Source organism: Penicillium coprophilum (assembly GCF_028826855.1).
Source record: "Penicillium coprophilum strain IBT 35676 chromosome Unknown utg000001l_segment0_segment0, whole genome shotgun sequence".
Classification (NCBI taxonomy): Eukaryota; Fungi; Ascomycota; class Eurotiomycetes; order Eurotiales; family Aspergillaceae; genus Penicillium; species Penicillium coprophilum.
The window spans coordinates 2,245,255-2,260,951 of NW_026622720.1; the positions used below are offsets into that span (position 1 = coordinate 2,245,255).

Consider the following 15,697-nt stretch of genomic DNA (forward strand, 5'->3'; position numbering starts at 1 on the left):
ATCATTTTGGCCGATCGCCCTTTGCGTTGGTATCTCACGCTTCATGTCTGCATATGATTTCTTGAGGCTTGTGTGCCTTCTTGTGTACTCATATTTACTATTTAACTTACAAAGCTTATACCTGACCTGGAGGGGCTTAATAATGGACATACACGTCTTCACTATGGAAGAATCGAGAGAGAGAAGAAAAACGGAAGAAGAAAATCGTACTGCTCATAGGATTGCATAAATGGATATCATGTCTGATTGACGTCAAGCGCAAATGCTTAGAATGGTACAAAAGGAAAAGGCTCTTCTCATGAACACCAAGGATTACCATCCCGCCAAAAGATAGAATTCTGGGGTTTAGCATCAAAGCCCAGGGCATGAATGCGACCATAAAATCCAGCGGAAGGATTGTTCTTCTGCGACAAATGATGATCGTCCGGGTAATGAACTCGCGTATTGAGTTTGCGCAGCTTATCCTTCAATTCTTGGCTGCGCTTGGTCTGGAAAGAATAGATGCGACTGACTGGCCAAATGGATCGGTCTAGCTGGGGGTAATCATAAAGTACGATTTCCCAGAATATCCTATCATCGAGGACCTTAGGCTCACTCGGATGGAACAGCTCCGACCCATCTGGCATCCGCCGTGCATGGATGCGGCCATGCTGGCTCATGTGGGTGCTCTTGGCCATCGTTTTACCTAGGAATTCGACTGTTCCAGCCGTCTCATATTCGTAGGTATTTTGCTCTGGTAGGAAGTCTTTCCATTCTTCCAGTAGTTTGGGCCGCTCTTGAAGTTCCCAGGCTTTCAATGATACATCCCTCCACTGCTTTGTGGTAATCATTGAATAGGCTATGCGCTGCATTTGATAAATTTGCTGATAGACTTCGAGCTGAAGGAGGTCATATGCGTTGATGGCTTCAGCGAGTAGGGGGGCAGTAAAATAGTGATTGATCTGGCTCCACTCCATTTTGTCGTTGGTGCTTGATTGGATTCTGCTCTCCCCCTTGATCGTTCGCCGGTGGCTTCATGCTGTCCAAGATTGGTTGTAGACATTTCATAACGGCGTCTCTTGCCTCCTTTCGTTTCGCCCTCGTTCGGCTCAAGATATCATATGCCTTACGCATGTCTCTTTTGCAAGCTTTCAGATTGCCATCCATCTTGTTGGTTTGAGTCATAAATCGGTACATTTGCATAGTCGCGGGAATATTGTACTCCGTCGTCAACACTTGAAACATATCACGGACCATGTCTCTTGGGACTTGGCCTATTCGCCCATCTTCAGCCTGCCTTCGCTTGTGTGTTTTGGAGAGAGTGAACGTCCTTTCAAGCAACTCGGACCAGACCTTTTCTGAAATGGTGATGTTGTATGAGGAAGATATGAATTCAACTGTTCTCACAGCGGCGTATATGTCGTTGGTTGTCCCAAAGGCATGGGCCACGGCGAAAAGAAGACCCTCAGTTGGGTACAGACCGGACCAAGTCTCGTAAGGCGTAACCGGTGGCAGCATTGAGTTATCCTTTTCATCTAAGATGGCATCAACATCGACGTTCCATACAGTCTTGAGGACATTCTTGGTAGCTCTCGTATCGCCCACGCGGGCCGATGCGAGGAGGACATTAATGTATGTCTGTACATCTCCACTGAGCCCTTCCTGGCTCATCTGACTGAATATATCCAGCACAGTTCCTTTGGTACTGTTCCACGCCGTTGCATAGCCACGATATCCAGGATTTGGATCCACCATGCGCCGCTTTTTGTAGCTGTGAGGGGTAATGCGAGTATTGTATGCTTCTTTTCCCACGTAACAGTGGTCCCAGATCCGTCCTGACATGTAGTGGTTATAGCACGTTGCGTCGGGAGTCACACCATTGGCATACATCCCATCCCAAAGCGCGTTGACTAGGGGGCCATTTCCCATTGCCTGTGCACAGTCAAGGAGGTGAGTGTACTCGGATAGTTGAGGTGGATGTCCAGCCGCGGATCTGTACTGGATGATCATAAGCAAGTCCGTCGTGAAGTCGTCGAACGTCGCCTCCAAGGTTTTGAGCCCGTCCATGAGCACACCCCATCCGTGCAGCGTATGGTGAAGCTCCCGGTATGGTATCACAAAGTTGGCTGGGGATAGGAGGTGGAAGGCTTCTATAAACACGCTTGGCGGTAGCAATCCAACTAGTTCTACCGATCGTGGATCGACCATGGCTTCTAGCACTTGGTTGGGTTGTCCATTTTGAAGGGCTCGGAAGAAGTCCGCCCTATACTGCGCCTCCTCCGCAGGCGAGTTCCATTCTGGTAGAGGTATCTGAATCTCTTGTTCGAAAGTCGCAGGCCGTGGAACAGCGAGTTCGCTGCTCCATCGTTGACTTGTTGTAGTCAATTGCCGTACGGAAGAGCGATAGCCAGTTTTTATCATTCTTTGTGTTGAACTATCCCATGCCGTCATATTTGGAAGTGTTGCGACAAAAGGTGTTTGCCTCGGACGACTGAGATGACGGTGTGTGGGGGCATTGTCTGGGCTTTATGCCGTCTCCAGACCGAGACGAAACACTCCAACGAGAAGCGAACTTCTCAGCAAATGAAAGTCGCCGCATAAGTAAAGAGTAGTAAGAGATTAATGTTAGAAATTGAAATACACAAAGAACACGAAATCACCAGGGGTTTAAATGAGGGGAAGGTGTGCGCTTCGACCCCGATCTTTTGGCAGGGTACTTTATGCAGGTTGTGCTTCAGAACAAGTAAGCGCATGATACCCTGCACGAGTGATTAGGCCAGACTATTATTTGATTTTACTACAATATTGTGGTTGACAACTTATACTATAAACATTGTCACCCATACTTCTCCAATTCCTGCTCCACCACTTTGTATAGATCTCATGTGGATACTTGGAAACCTGAAAACCCGGGGTAAATTGCTGACTCATCACATTTCTTGGCAGGTGAGACGCTAAACCCTATTAGGGATCAGCCAAAGCTCGTTGATTCTGCGTGCGTGTGGACCTGCCTTTGACCCAATCCAATCACCCTTTTATCATGGCCGACAATGAAGATACCGGCGGTCCATCCGTCTCGGAACCCTTGGATCTTGTTCGTCTCTCCCTCGATGAGATTGTATTTGTGAAGCTGCGCGGTGACCGTGAGCTCAAAGGCCGCCTTCATGTGAGCTCCCCCCCCATCCGACGATCTTCGGAATAACTACTGACTATGATTTGTGTCGACAGGCCTACGATAGTCACTGCAACCTAGTCCTTGGCGACGTGGAAGAGACGATCTACGTGGTGGAAGAGGATGAGAACGAGGAGGAGACTTTGCGGGTATGGAATCATGTGCATGCGGGAAATTTACATGGACACGGGCTAATCTGGGTTCCTCGATATAGACTATCAAGAAACAAGAAGAGATGCTTTTTGTTCGAGGTGAGTCGGTGCAAGTATGGAATATTTTGAGTGGGTTGCTGATTTCTGTTTAGGAGACTCCGTCGTCTTGATCTCCCCCAGGCGTGACAGGCTTGATATGCCATTGATAGAGAGAAAGGCGTCCGGCGACGGGAACAATACTAGGAAGGACACGAGATACCACAAAATGCAGTCAACATAGATAGGTAACGATACCATGAAAATTGGTTTATGATCATCCATACTAGTCCTCTTGGATCTAGCGGCTAGCCTGAGCCTGAGCAGGCTGTGCAATTGTTAGTCATAGTATTCCTTATGATTCGACTTTCTTCCTAGTGTATGCTATATGAAGTCACAGGTGAATGCGGCTGATATAGGCGAGCTGGTCTGATCGATGACTCAACTGGTGACTCCAACCCGTGGACTTATCGATAAAGCTCCCCCATCCCCCCTTACAATGTACTTTCGACTTGAACACTTATTCAAACATTTAATACAATATCCTTCTATCTTTTGTTCATCTGGGCAAAAGAAAACTATGATCACTCGAATATAACTTCACATCCGCCAACAATAACGGCGATCCGATCCACCAACCAATAACGTCACTTACCCCAAAAAGCGGCACGTCAGTCGACACGGTTGAACTTACCAACTCCACACAATGCCTGTAACCGGGAAACTGAGCCATGAGGAGCGCAGACGAGGTGAAGTCGTATGTGTTTCCAAGGAACATGTCACAAGTTCCTCATCTTACATGATCTTCAATTTAGGCCCTCAGTGAATTCGCCGAGTATGCCGATAAACAGCAAGCCCACCGCTCTGGCCAAGTTGCACCTAGCGACAGCGGATACTCCACCGCCAGCGTGTCGCGCGATCTTGAGGACCATGCAGAGCTCGACATTCTCGACCAGCTAGGGCTATCCGATGCCCCTCAAATAGCCAAGCTGAAGGAACTCCTTCTCGGTACAGGTGATGCCATTGAAGACAACTTGCAGGTGCTCGCTGGGATATTGCAAACTCGAGTCGATGAAGGCCATGGAGAAACCATGTTTGACCTGGGGTTAGAAGACGGTGGTGAATCCATGGGCTTTGATCTCAATCAATGGAATACGGCGCTGCAGCGCTTGCGCGAGGCGGCTGAGACTATCCCAGCTCACTGCCGAGTATTACTGACCTATAACGTCGGAGGCCCTGAAGAATCGCCCGTTAGCAATGACCGTGTACAGGGCGCTTGGGGCAAGGTCCTCGTGCGCCACCACGTTGACAACATCGAGGAGATGGCGGAGCTCCGGATTGCAGTAGTGGGGAATGTCGATGCCGGCAAGAGCACTATGCTAGGAGTGCTGGTGAAAGGTGGTCTTGACGATGGCCGTGGGCGTGCGCGAGTGAATCTGTTCCGCCACAAGCACGAGATCGAAAGCGGGCGTACCAGCTCCGTCGGGTTGGAGATCATGGGCTTCGACAGCCGAGGAGAAATAGTCAGCAATTCACAGGGCCGAAAGCTCTCCTGGGAAGACATTGGTAGGCGCTCTGCTAAGGTCATCTCCTTCTCCGACCTGGCAGGCCACGAGCGGTATCTGCGCACCACTGTATTCGGTATGCTAAGCAGCAGCCCCAACTACTGTTTGCTGATGGTCGCTGCCAATAATGGTCTTATCGGAATGAGCAAAGAGCATCTGGGTATTGCTTTGGCTCTCAATGTGCCTGTCATGGTCATTGTCACCAAGATTGACATTTGTCCGCCCCATATTCTGCAGGAGACCCTGTCCCAGCTGACCAAGATTCTCAAATCGCCTGGCGCGCGCAAAATTCCAATATTCGTCAAGGACATGGAGGAGACCATTAACACGGCCACGCAATTCGTCAGCCAGCGGATATGTCCTATCTTCCAAGTGTCCAATGTCACAGGAGAGAACCTTGACCTAGTGCGAACCTTCCTAAATATTCTACCTCACCGCGGTCAATATGACGTTGCAGGAGCCTTCGAGTTCCTGATCAACGACACCTTCTCTGTTCCTCACGTGGGCACAGTTGTCTCGGGTGTGGTCAAGTCCGGTGTCATTCATGCCGGAGACTCGGTCATAGTAGGACCAGACTCGCTCGGCCAATTCACCACCACAGTCATTAAGTCCATTGAGCGCAAGCGTATCCAGGTGAATGCTTGTTTTGCGGGCCAGTCTGGATCTTTCGCCCTGAAGCGCGTCCGCCGGAAGGAAGTGCGTAAAGGTATGGTAGTGTTGAAAAAGCTGGAGGAGCCTCCAAAGGTGTATCGGGAATTCGTCGCGGAGGGTAGGTCGCCCATTTAGCCTTGATTGATTACATGCTAATGATAATCAGTCCTAATACTTTCTCATGCAACTACCATTAAGCCTAAATATCAGGCTATGCTTCATGTTGGGGCAGTCAGTCAGACATGTTCAGTCATTGACATTGACCGCCCTTTCATTCGTACTGGAGATCGAGCGCTAGTTGCATTCAGATTCGTCCAGCGTCCTGAATTTTTAGCCCCCGGGGACCGTGTCCTCTTCCGTGAGGGCAAAACGAAAGGACTGGGAATCGTTAAGAGCATCGGTTATGATCCAACGCAACCTTTGAATCCAAATGCAAAGGAAGGAGCTTCGACTCCTACGCCTATGAGACCTCATGATTAGATTTGTTTTTGGCCTATTCGTTTCAACGGAGTTTCTTTGTTCTTTCTTCGTTTGAGTTTGACCTTTTTCTTGCAAGCGTTAGGTATTTTGATCTGGTCTAGATATGTTTACGCCTGTTACTATAATGGTCAATTAGCCATGGCCTGATTATATTAGTTCTATGAATATCTTTGCATTCACCATATCGGATAGGTATAACGAATCACTCGGTTAGGTTTAACTCTATCAATTTTGTTTAACGCTCTTTGTCCTTGTGGCTTCTTACCCTTAAGCGGTATGTCGTACTAGCAGCAGAAAATTTAAATACTTGAATTATTATAACGGGCTCCATAGTAAGCAAGGTATCTAAGTTCGCCAACATCAAACCTCGGAAGTCATTCAGACTATATAATTCTCCGTGTCTAATACAACTCCAGTAGGCCAACGGAGTTTGCATCAAAAAATGCATAACTGCATAAATGAATAAATCAACGATTGAGTGATTCTAAGATATATTCATCGATTGGCATTCAATCCGATAGAAAAGGCCGAATCCAATTGCTCTCCAATTGAAAGAAACTATAGATCAGAAGTTATACATAGAAAAGTCGCTTGCACAGAGTATGCTCTTTCCGCCTTTTTCTGCCGCCTTGAATAGACTGGAAAGGGGAAAACTATTTTATAGATATCTAAGAAAAAATGAGAAGCCCACTGTGAAGGCTATTGGAAGACTGCTGAAAAGACCACTAAAAAGACCACTAAAAAGACCTGTAAGAAAGACATCATAAGGCCGCAGAAGCGGCCGTCTACGCTTGTGTATTTATCAATTAACAATAAATCCGATAGAAAAGATTGAATCTAGTAGCTCTCCAATTGAAAGAAACTATGGATATATTCATCAATTGACATTCAATCCGATAGAAAAGGTTGAATCTAATAGCTCTCTAATTAAATTGCATTCAGCTACTTTTTTCGGATATAAGACAGTGTTGTGTCCTTTCGAAACGAAGTTAGTTTCTGGTAAGTAACTATAGAATACAAAAGCAAGGTAAGCAGCTTTTATATTGGTTTTCTCGGTCAATATAACGACTCATACTAATAAGAATAGATGGCCAATACTCGAGTACATCGCTCGGGGTCCACCTTCCAGCTACTCGCCTAGCCAACATTTGAAAGATCTCAATCTCTGATATCTATTAGGAAAAACTTGTTAGTAAGACAATCCTCTAAATGAAAGGGGGGGGTTCTACCTACAATGCCGACTGCTACCATGTAGAAACCATCGTCTTACTTCGGAAAGTCCTTTGAGGTTTCGAGTAGGTATGATTGGAATCATACTATAGTACTCAGGGGGAGTGGGTCTCCCCCTAATTGCTTGCCTAGAGCAAAGTACATAAAAGTCTCAGGAAGAAAATTGACTTGACGAAACGCGGACACCCAGAGCTGGCCGTCTGTATCAACTAGGAAATGTGCTTTTTTAAGATCTGTATAACAGCAGATCATTCTCTCGTTGCTGAAATCAATATACTCTACCTCTCGGTTAGGTGGTTTAAAGACCTTTAAGACCTAAAATAAATCATATTAGTTCTAGAACTATTTAGTCTTGAAGCTTAGGGATACAAACGCGATTAAGATGACCCTCTAGGTCCTGGATAGAAGGGTAGGCAATATCCGATATCTGATTATCCCAAAAGATTCTCATATGGATATACCCCCGCCAACGGGACCCGGTGTTATATTAAAGGGGACCTCGATAGAAACAAGATCAGATATAGCTCTTGCTCTCTGTATATCGGACGCAATATAGTCGGTTTGAATGAATTCCATAATCAGATATAGTCTATCTGATATACCGAATACGGCATAAATTTCAGGAATACGAATAGCGGCGCTTGCCCCAATCCGATCAAATAAAAACTGTTGATTTTTCCATTCGCAATAAGGGACGTCATATTTGATAAAAAAACTTTTCGCTGTTGTGGACGTGGATGAAATGGTTTTCCCTCCGATCTTGTTTAGTGCAAAGCAATCTAACTTGCTCTTTACTAGGCAGGTCTGGGGCATTTGGAGAAACAAAATCGATATTATCACTCATATCGGCGATCGAGAACGGGATGAGGAGAGGGAAAGGGAAAATTACGGTGTCACTGTAGGTATAAGTTAACTAGTTACATATATATAACGTAATCGGTAAGCGAGCTGACCACCTCACTACGCAAAAGTGTTACCACCCTAAATTCTGCCTATTAAATATTCACCAAGAAAGCTAAGAGATAATAGGCGGTATATTAATTTAAGGCGGTAGTAGAAGGGTGTTAACACATTCCAAGGTTCTAAGGTTTGCGTAGTGACTTACTGTGTTTACACCCTCTCCACTACCGCCTTCCTGATGTAGCTATGCCGCGCTCGGTATTGTCTGTCTTTTGTTAGTGGAGGCCTGACTAGCAGAATTTAAGGTGTCTATATTTATGCGCCGTCACTGTACAGTTATAGTTCTGTCATATTATGGCCATGGCTGTTGTAGTATGAGGTCACATGACACATGCTACTGACGTCACTCTATGACATAGGCCCAGAGGATCGCCGCTCGCTCGACAGTCCAATCTATCAAATGGGATATCATTCGGCCATTGAAAAACCAGTGGAATCAAATGGGATGAGAGCGATCCTTGCGCAAGCCACCGTAGCCCAACACTGACGTATTGAACACGACCCAGGCCCGTGTGGGTTCTGAAAGCTTGACCTGACCAGAGTTTATAAGGGTCCAATCCACTCGCCACTTAGCAAAACAACAACACATTATCTTACAATCATCATTCTCTTTTACCACATCTGCCTAGTATCCTCTATCTCAGAAACGTTCTACCCTCATAGATTGAACTGAACTACAATACAATCATACAATCATGGAGACTGTCAACAAATACGTCACCGCTGCTTCAACTGCCATTTGGGGCGAGAACGACTCCCCCAAGGCCCAGCAGCACGGCGAAGAGCCCATCTCCGGTGTGCAAGGCAAAGGAGGAGCCACAGATCCCTATGACGGTGGAAACCGCGATGGTAAGTACAGCTCAACCAAAGAGTTGCTAAGTAGATATATCATATATGTCCAATATACCTAACGCCTTATCCCACAGAGCAACCTGGCGCAATCAAATCAGATATCAGCACCGCACCCTTGGAGCAAATCTCAGACAACAAGCAATCCAAGCCCCGAGAAACCGAGGTTACTAGCGTCACTACTCCCCAAGCACCGACCTCTATCACCGCCTGCACCAGCATCACTCCCGCTCTGTCCATGTCTGGCGAGCCTGTAGAGAGCAGCGAAAGCAAAGAAAACAAGCCTATTTCCAGCGGCGTAACAGAATCCAGCGAAAGCATCGACGGCAACTCGGAAAAGGAACAGCGCAGCACCTCGCAGGCCGAAGATGGCGAGAGCAGCGAAACTGCCCGCCCAGCGCATCCTCAGGACGTGAGCAAGGAGGCGCTTGAGGGTCCACAGGGTCCTGCGCCAAAATCTGCCGAGGCCTTTGAGAAGGAGTCGAAGGGAAAGAAGCCTGTGGCTGAGGATAATGGCATTGAAAAGAGTATGGTTCCCTTTTCCTGTGCCCGCCGTATATCTTTGGGGGTATTGGTTATGGTTAGTACTAACGGTTTTCTTTGTTCCAGGTTCTTCGAGTGAATCCAAGGATAGTGAGAAGAGCAACGAGTCCCCTGCTAGCAACAAGTCCGAGCAGTCTTCCCATGGTAGCGAGAAGGCTGGGAAGCAGGGTACCATGTCAAAGGTGAAGGAGAGCGTCAAGAAGCACCTCCACCATTCGAGCAAGTAAAGGCAATGCCTTCGTTTAGATTGGATCTAACAGCAGTTGTGCTTACGACGAAGCCCCCGATACCTTGGCTTGGGGCTAGTTTTTGATGTCTTTGAATCATGTAGCTTGTTATTTCATGCGCTTTTCTTTCTGCTTTCAAGTGTATTAATATCCATTTGTGCTTCAATTTGTACTTAAATTATCCAAAATCCTCCATGTAAATATTGGTATCAAAATTCAATAAAAGCAGATGAGGTTTCCAAGTCTCTTAAATCGGAAATATATGGTATCTAGCATTTGACATCCACACGCCGTAGCAGGGTATCCCAATTGTAAACAAAAGCAGCCCTGAAGCCATATAATTAATTACTCGAACAGCATTTTCAACTCCTCAAGTCTCTCCTTCCCCTTATCAGAATCACCATCATCACCGCCAATTTTCAAACCCAGCGAGCCAGCGATATTCATTTTACGCTCTTGCACACGCAGCATGCGGCCTTCGATGGAATCTTTGACTACGAATCGAGTCACATTGACATCGCGTGTCTGGCCCATTCGATGGACGCGGTCGATGGCTTGTGCTTCGATTGCGAAACTCCACCACGGATCCATCAGGAAGACATTGCTTGCGGTTGTGAGGTTAAGGCCTACGCCGCCCGCACGCAGGGAGATGAGCAGGACTGTAGGGGCTGGTGCCGAGGGCGTGGGAGCGCTAGTCTTTGTAGGGTCACTTCTCCCTGGGGTATCATCCATGTCGACGATGTCATCGTCGGTAAAGCTCTCTGCTTTTGTAAACTCGGTGAGAACAGCGGCACGGGCCTTTTGGGGCATTGAGCCATCGAGGCGGAGATACGAGATTCCAACTCGGGAAAGTTGTGGGCCGATCAGGTCCAGGAAGGAGGTAAATTGGGAAAAGACAACGGATTTGGTATTTGCAGGGATGCGTCCAAGGTGATTGATAAGTGCGTGGATCTTGGCCGAAGTGTGAGCGGATGGAGAGAGGGGGTGTATGCGGCGGAGGGAGATTCGTGGGGCAGGTTGAGAACTGGTTGGTGGCGTGCTATTTACAGCTTCGTCTCCAAAAGACATTGAATTCGAGGACGGATGTCGTACTACTTCGAAGGTATTCTTTCCGTCGACTGGAGCACGGCAGTTGAAACACCGTGCCTCGACGCCCTTGTTCATTTGGTGTTGTAAGAAGTCTTCGAGGCATTTCTTACATGCGCTGTGCCAACAAGCTGTTACTGCTGGATCGACCATAGGCTCTTCACAACAAATAGGGCATTCGCCGCTGGACTCGGTTTGGATCTGCCGAAGGGCATGGGCAGTGAACTTGACCATTGTCCCAGGGGTATCTTGAGATTCGGCGTTCGCGTTTTCTCTTGTGAATTGGTTGATCAATTCTTGAAGATCCATGTCATCTTGAAATTCATTGGTTGCATTAGCTGCTACCGCTGCGATCTCTTCTTCTGCAACGATGTCTTTGTTGCGTGTCATTATGGGGTGGCAGCAGGTCTGACGAAGACGGAGAATCTGGGCAAAGATTGTGCTGTAAGACTTCAACAGTGTGCCAGCTGAGACATTGTCGTTGTAAGTTCGTTTCGCTCGGGTGAATATACAGTCGTAAATTTCTCGTTCTTGCTTCGGCAGCTCCACTTCCTCAATAATGACCGTCTTTTTGGGCAAAGGAACCAATGGCTCACCCTCTGGGGTTTTCATCGATTTCGTCCGCCGAAGAACAAGAGGTTCGAGTACACTTTGCACGACGTTCAGGGCACGCACATATTCTTTGGATTCAAAGGGGACAGTGATAAACGTCTTCCAGAAGGAGAAATTGCTCCATGGCTCAACTTTGAGGAAACGGACTAGACTGAAGAGGTCCTCAAGGCGATTGACAATGGGTGTGCCAGTCAGTGCCCACCGATGGGCTGCTTTTAACTCATAGCATGCTTTAGCAGACTTTGAACGGCGGTTCTTGATCACATGAGCTTCATCAAGAATCACTCGGAAGAATTCCACAGAGAAGAGACCCCCATTTGTACTGGGTCCCAGAGCAGACTGGAGGGCGAGTTGGCGGAATTCTGACAATACCACGCCGTAACTGGTCACAATAACCTGTGGAGCTGTTGCATATTTGGATTCGCAGCATAAATCTCTCAAGTTGACAGCCTTGTCCGACCCATAATAAACAAGAACTCTCAACGTCCCGGCTTTCAGCGCTTCGCTTTCCCACTGAGAGATCAAAGATGTCGGGGCGACGACTAGAGTAGTATACGGCGCAGGCACTACCCCAGAAGAGTTCGGCATCCTGGCAAGGTCATTCACTGAGCTGAGACCATTCAAGACCTGTGGATCAGGCTCGATTCTGTGCGAATGAACCAGACTGAGCATCTCGATGGTCTTACCCAGACCCATTTCATCGGCCAGAATTCCTCCGCGGCAGTGTTGCTCTTGAGCAGGAAAATCAACACTGAGGTCTCCCGAATACGGGTTGACATAGAAATGGTCAATGCTTTTAACTTGCGGTAAATCTTTGTCGTCAACATCCTTTCTGGGCCAAGTATATTCCTCCCACAATGGATGCATGGACTTCTCTCGAACTTGCTTCGAATCTTTCTCTTTTGAAAGTAGCCAATGAAGAGCTTGCTGCTGGTACTTGCGCAGATCAAGGGCAAAGCTCGGTGCTGGATCTGCCGCTGGCATGTTGAAGTCAAATGATTGAGCCTTTTGATAGAGTGTATCGAGCTGATCTTTTTCCAGTTCCTCACTGTCGTCTTCGCCCGACGAATCGTTGGAATCCTTGTTGGATTTGGATTTATCCTTTTCCTTCTTCGTGCTGTCGTATTGCTCTGCAATCTCAGCAGCACGGAGAATGCCCTCTCTTTTGTGCTTTTCCGTAGTCGGGTTGGTCGAGGTGGGATGAAGATTGATTTCGTGGAATAATTTCACTAGACCGACTTGACGTAGTCGCAGGTTCTTCTCCTCGGTGCTCTCCTTCTCTTCGAACAGTCCAGTGGACCTGTTGTCATTGGCGTTTAAAGCAGCGAGCGCCCCGCTTTGGAAGGCTTCCTTTCGCAAGTAGACTCGGAGTTGTAAATATATGGTATCGTTGACTCGCACTCTGTCAGGTACAAACACACAGACACCTTCAAACCGACATATCTTCTGATCAATCAGCGTAGAAACCCATTCAGCGGTCTCATGTGGTAGCCTTCCGATTTCTTGCCCGGAAGTGTTCGTGAATCGAGTCAGAACATCACTTTTGTGATTGACAAATGCTTTGCCTCCTCGGCCACGTTTCATTGCTGGCTGGGAGCGTGCGCGTTCGATGTTGACCGGGTCTCCATGCTTGAGAAATCCCAAGCCACTTCGCGTTGCCCATCCTCCCACACCAAATGCGCCAACATATCTTGCTGGTGGTGGCTGGTGTCGGAGTACCGATTCACTTTCAATTTGCATTTCAAGGCTAGGCTGTGCTCCTTGAGCGCCTATCCGGCTTCTGGCCGGAACGCTGCCATTTATACGTGCAGGCTTCTTCCATGATCCATCAAAGTATATGTTAACAGCTCGTTCGATATTATTGGAAGCAGCCGATTGAATGGTTCTGATTGAATCAGCTGGTAGTTGCTCTCCCACGATACTGGTGAAAAGGTCGACATCGAAGCCATCTGCATTTGTGGCTGCTGTGGTGGTATTGATGGTCACATCCTCGATTTGTTGGTCTACTCCATTCTGGCGTGAAAAAGGAGTAGACGCAGCGTCCGCATTATGTAGCCCTAGGCTTTCTGTCGTTTGAACTAGTGTATGCGGCTGTTCTTTTTCGTGTTCCAAGCGAGGAGAGCTGTCTGGGATGCGATGTGGCGGAATCTCGAGCGCGGCGCCATGATCCGCGCGATATTCGTGTTCTGGGCAGGGCAGGGACGCGTCTAGATCTGGTTTGGGTAAAGGCGAAGATGCATCCGTGAAGAAACGCTGCCTCTTTGCTGGGCGTTCTACATCATCGCTCATATTGGCTGTACCATCGAGCTCGGATGAAAAAAGTTGAGGGAAGACGCGCCGAGAAACGCGAAGTCAGGCGGATCGGGGAAATGTAAATTGGATTTGCTATCGACGCGCATACACCTTTCAAGCCGTTTGAGTCATAGAAACTGTGTTTGTTTTGGAGATAGAATATCCTACTTCCTATAACTTGCTATAACTTGCTATAACTTGCTATAACTTGCTATAACTTGCTATAACTTGCTATAATTTTCGAAAGATATATTTGTCTTACAACTAGTCCTTCAGGGCTGCCCAGGCATCGCTGACAAAGATTGGCCGGCCAATGCCTTTGCCCCGATTACATCAAATTTCTTCCCCAGAGCTTGTCAACTTCATATTGAACATGTCTTTTCTCAGGACAGTTCGGCCATGTCAGGCAAGTAGGGCCTGTCGCTTTCACCTACCAAGAGTTCAATCCCAAAAACGCCAATTCAGCCGGTCAGAATCTATTGCCGCACCTATCACCGCAGAAGAAGTCCAAGGCGCTCACAAATACTGTGTTGCTCTCCTCTCGTATGAAACACCGTCCCCATGGCCCTCCAAAGCCCATTGAAGCTCCGTCAATGGAAACATATCCGAAAACTAACATATTCCTCTTTCGATACCCAGAAAATATGACCGCCCCTCCTATACATTGAGCACCTTCATCCCACGACATGCGCAATCCTTCTATATTGCGCTGCGCGCATTAAACGTCTCCCTCTCGATGATCCCCGACACAACCTCCTCCCCCACAATCGGATTGATGCGACTTCAATTCTGGCGCGACTCCGTAACGAAGATTCTCGCCGGAACGCCACCAAAAGAACCCGTCGCCATCTTACTCGCATCCGCCATCTCTGAACTCCACGAGCGCACGCAGGGCCGCGCAAGGATAAGCAAGGGCTGGCTCACCCGTATAATTAACTCACGGGAGCAAACTTTAACAAACGACCCATACCCAAATATCGCCGCGCTCGAGTCTTACGCCGAAAATACATATTCCACTCTCATGTACCTCACCCTGTCGGCATTGCCCATGGCTTCGGTGACTGCGGACCATGTTGCGTCGCATATCGGAAAGGCTGTGGGAATCTCGGCTGTGTTGCGTGGACTGCCATTTGTTGCATTCCCTCCGCCGCCTGCTCAAGCACCTGCTGGCGGGGCTGCGGGTTCCGCGATAGGAGGTGGTACGAAGCAGGGGGCTGTCATGTTGCCTCTGGATGTTATGGCAGAGACCGGTGTCAGGGAGGAGGATGTCCTTCGGTATGGAGCACAAGCCGAGGGTCTTAAAGACGCTGTCTTTACTGTTGCGACGCGTGCAAGCGATCATTTGATTACTGCGCAGCAAATGTTGACTAATATCCAGGCTGGAGAAGATGTTGGCCACGAATTTGAGCATGAGGGCGAAGAGGGTCATGAATATGATGTTACCCCTGGTGCTCGGAGCGGCGAGTCACCTCTCGATGAGGTCAACCGAGCATTTGGCGTTTTCCTGCCGGCCGTCAGCACACGCTTGTGGTTGGATCGCCTTGAAAAGCAAGACTTTGATGTTTTCAGCCCGGAGTTGCTTCGGTCAGAATGGAGACTTCCATGGAAGGCTTACTCGGCCTACCGACGAAAGTCTCTAGAGTAAGAGCATGTGTGCCGTGTATGATATCTGTCTAAATACACTTCGGGATTAAGACCGTTCGTGACTTCTTTGTACATTAAAATATAGAAACTGTTGCCACGATGCGAACGAAGTGGAATTCACAATGATTGCTGGAGTCATACTATCAACAAATGATTGAATTAATGTTCCAGAAAAATAGTAATACAAGACCCGACTAGGTCTGCAAGCAAGGAGATGTA

General features: G+C 47.8%; 6 protein-coding genes across 6 annotated transcripts; 4 read left to right on the forward strand and 2 right to left on the reverse strand.

Annotated features, from left to right (window-relative positions):
- Positions 1-296: 296 nt before the first annotated feature.
- N7500_000846 (uncharacterized protein) lies at positions 297-2,430 on the reverse strand (the record flags this gene model as incomplete). The annotated part of the gene is made up of 2 exons (XM_056671992.1): positions 297-878; positions 952-2,430. The coding sequence occupies 2 exons, from the start codon at positions 2,428-2,430 to the stop codon at positions 297-299; spliced, it is 2,061 nt and encodes a 686-aa protein (XP_056537565.1).
- Positions 2,431-3,019: 589 nt separating this feature from the next.
- Positions 3,020-3,583, forward strand: N7500_000847 (U4/U6-U5 snRNP complex subunit LSM3; the record flags this gene model as incomplete). Its single annotated transcript, XM_056671993.1, has 4 exons — positions 3,020-3,145; positions 3,208-3,300; positions 3,366-3,402; positions 3,456-3,583. 4 exons carry the CDS (start codon positions 3,020-3,022, stop codon positions 3,581-3,583), a joined length of 384 nt encoding a protein of 127 aa, XP_056537566.1.
- Positions 3,584-4,045: 462 nt separating this feature from the next.
- N7500_000848 (putative GTP binding protein (GTPBP1)) lies at positions 4,046-6,035 on the forward strand (the record flags this gene model as incomplete). Its single annotated transcript, XM_056671994.1, has 3 exons — positions 4,046-4,096; positions 4,155-5,673; positions 5,722-6,035. 3 exons carry the CDS (start codon positions 4,046-4,048, stop codon positions 6,033-6,035), a joined length of 1,884 nt encoding a protein of 627 aa, XP_056537567.1.
- Positions 6,036-8,920: 2,885 nt separating this feature from the next.
- N7500_000849 (uncharacterized protein) lies at positions 8,921-9,844 on the forward strand (the record flags this gene model as incomplete). Its single annotated transcript, XM_056671995.1, has 3 exons — positions 8,921-9,074; positions 9,152-9,601; positions 9,684-9,844. 3 exons carry the CDS (start codon positions 8,921-8,923, stop codon positions 9,842-9,844), a joined length of 765 nt encoding a protein of 254 aa, XP_056537568.1.
- Positions 9,845-10,189: 345 nt separating this feature from the next.
- N7500_000850 (Zinc finger RING-type) lies at positions 10,190-13,831 on the reverse strand (the record flags this gene model as incomplete). The annotated part of the gene is made up of 1 exon (XM_056671996.1): positions 10,190-13,831. The coding sequence occupies one exon, from the start codon at positions 13,829-13,831 to the stop codon at positions 10,190-10,192; it is 3,642 nt and encodes a 1,213-aa protein (XP_056537569.1).
- A 376-nt stretch (positions 13,832-14,207) lies between these two features.
- Positions 14,208-15,479, forward strand: N7500_000851 (uncharacterized protein; the record flags this gene model as incomplete). Its single annotated transcript, XM_056671997.1, has 2 exons — positions 14,208-14,377; positions 14,474-15,479. The coding sequence occupies 2 exons, from the start codon at positions 14,208-14,210 to the stop codon at positions 15,477-15,479; spliced, it is 1,176 nt and encodes a 391-aa protein (XP_056537570.1).
- Positions 15,480-15,697: the final 218 nt, after the last annotated feature.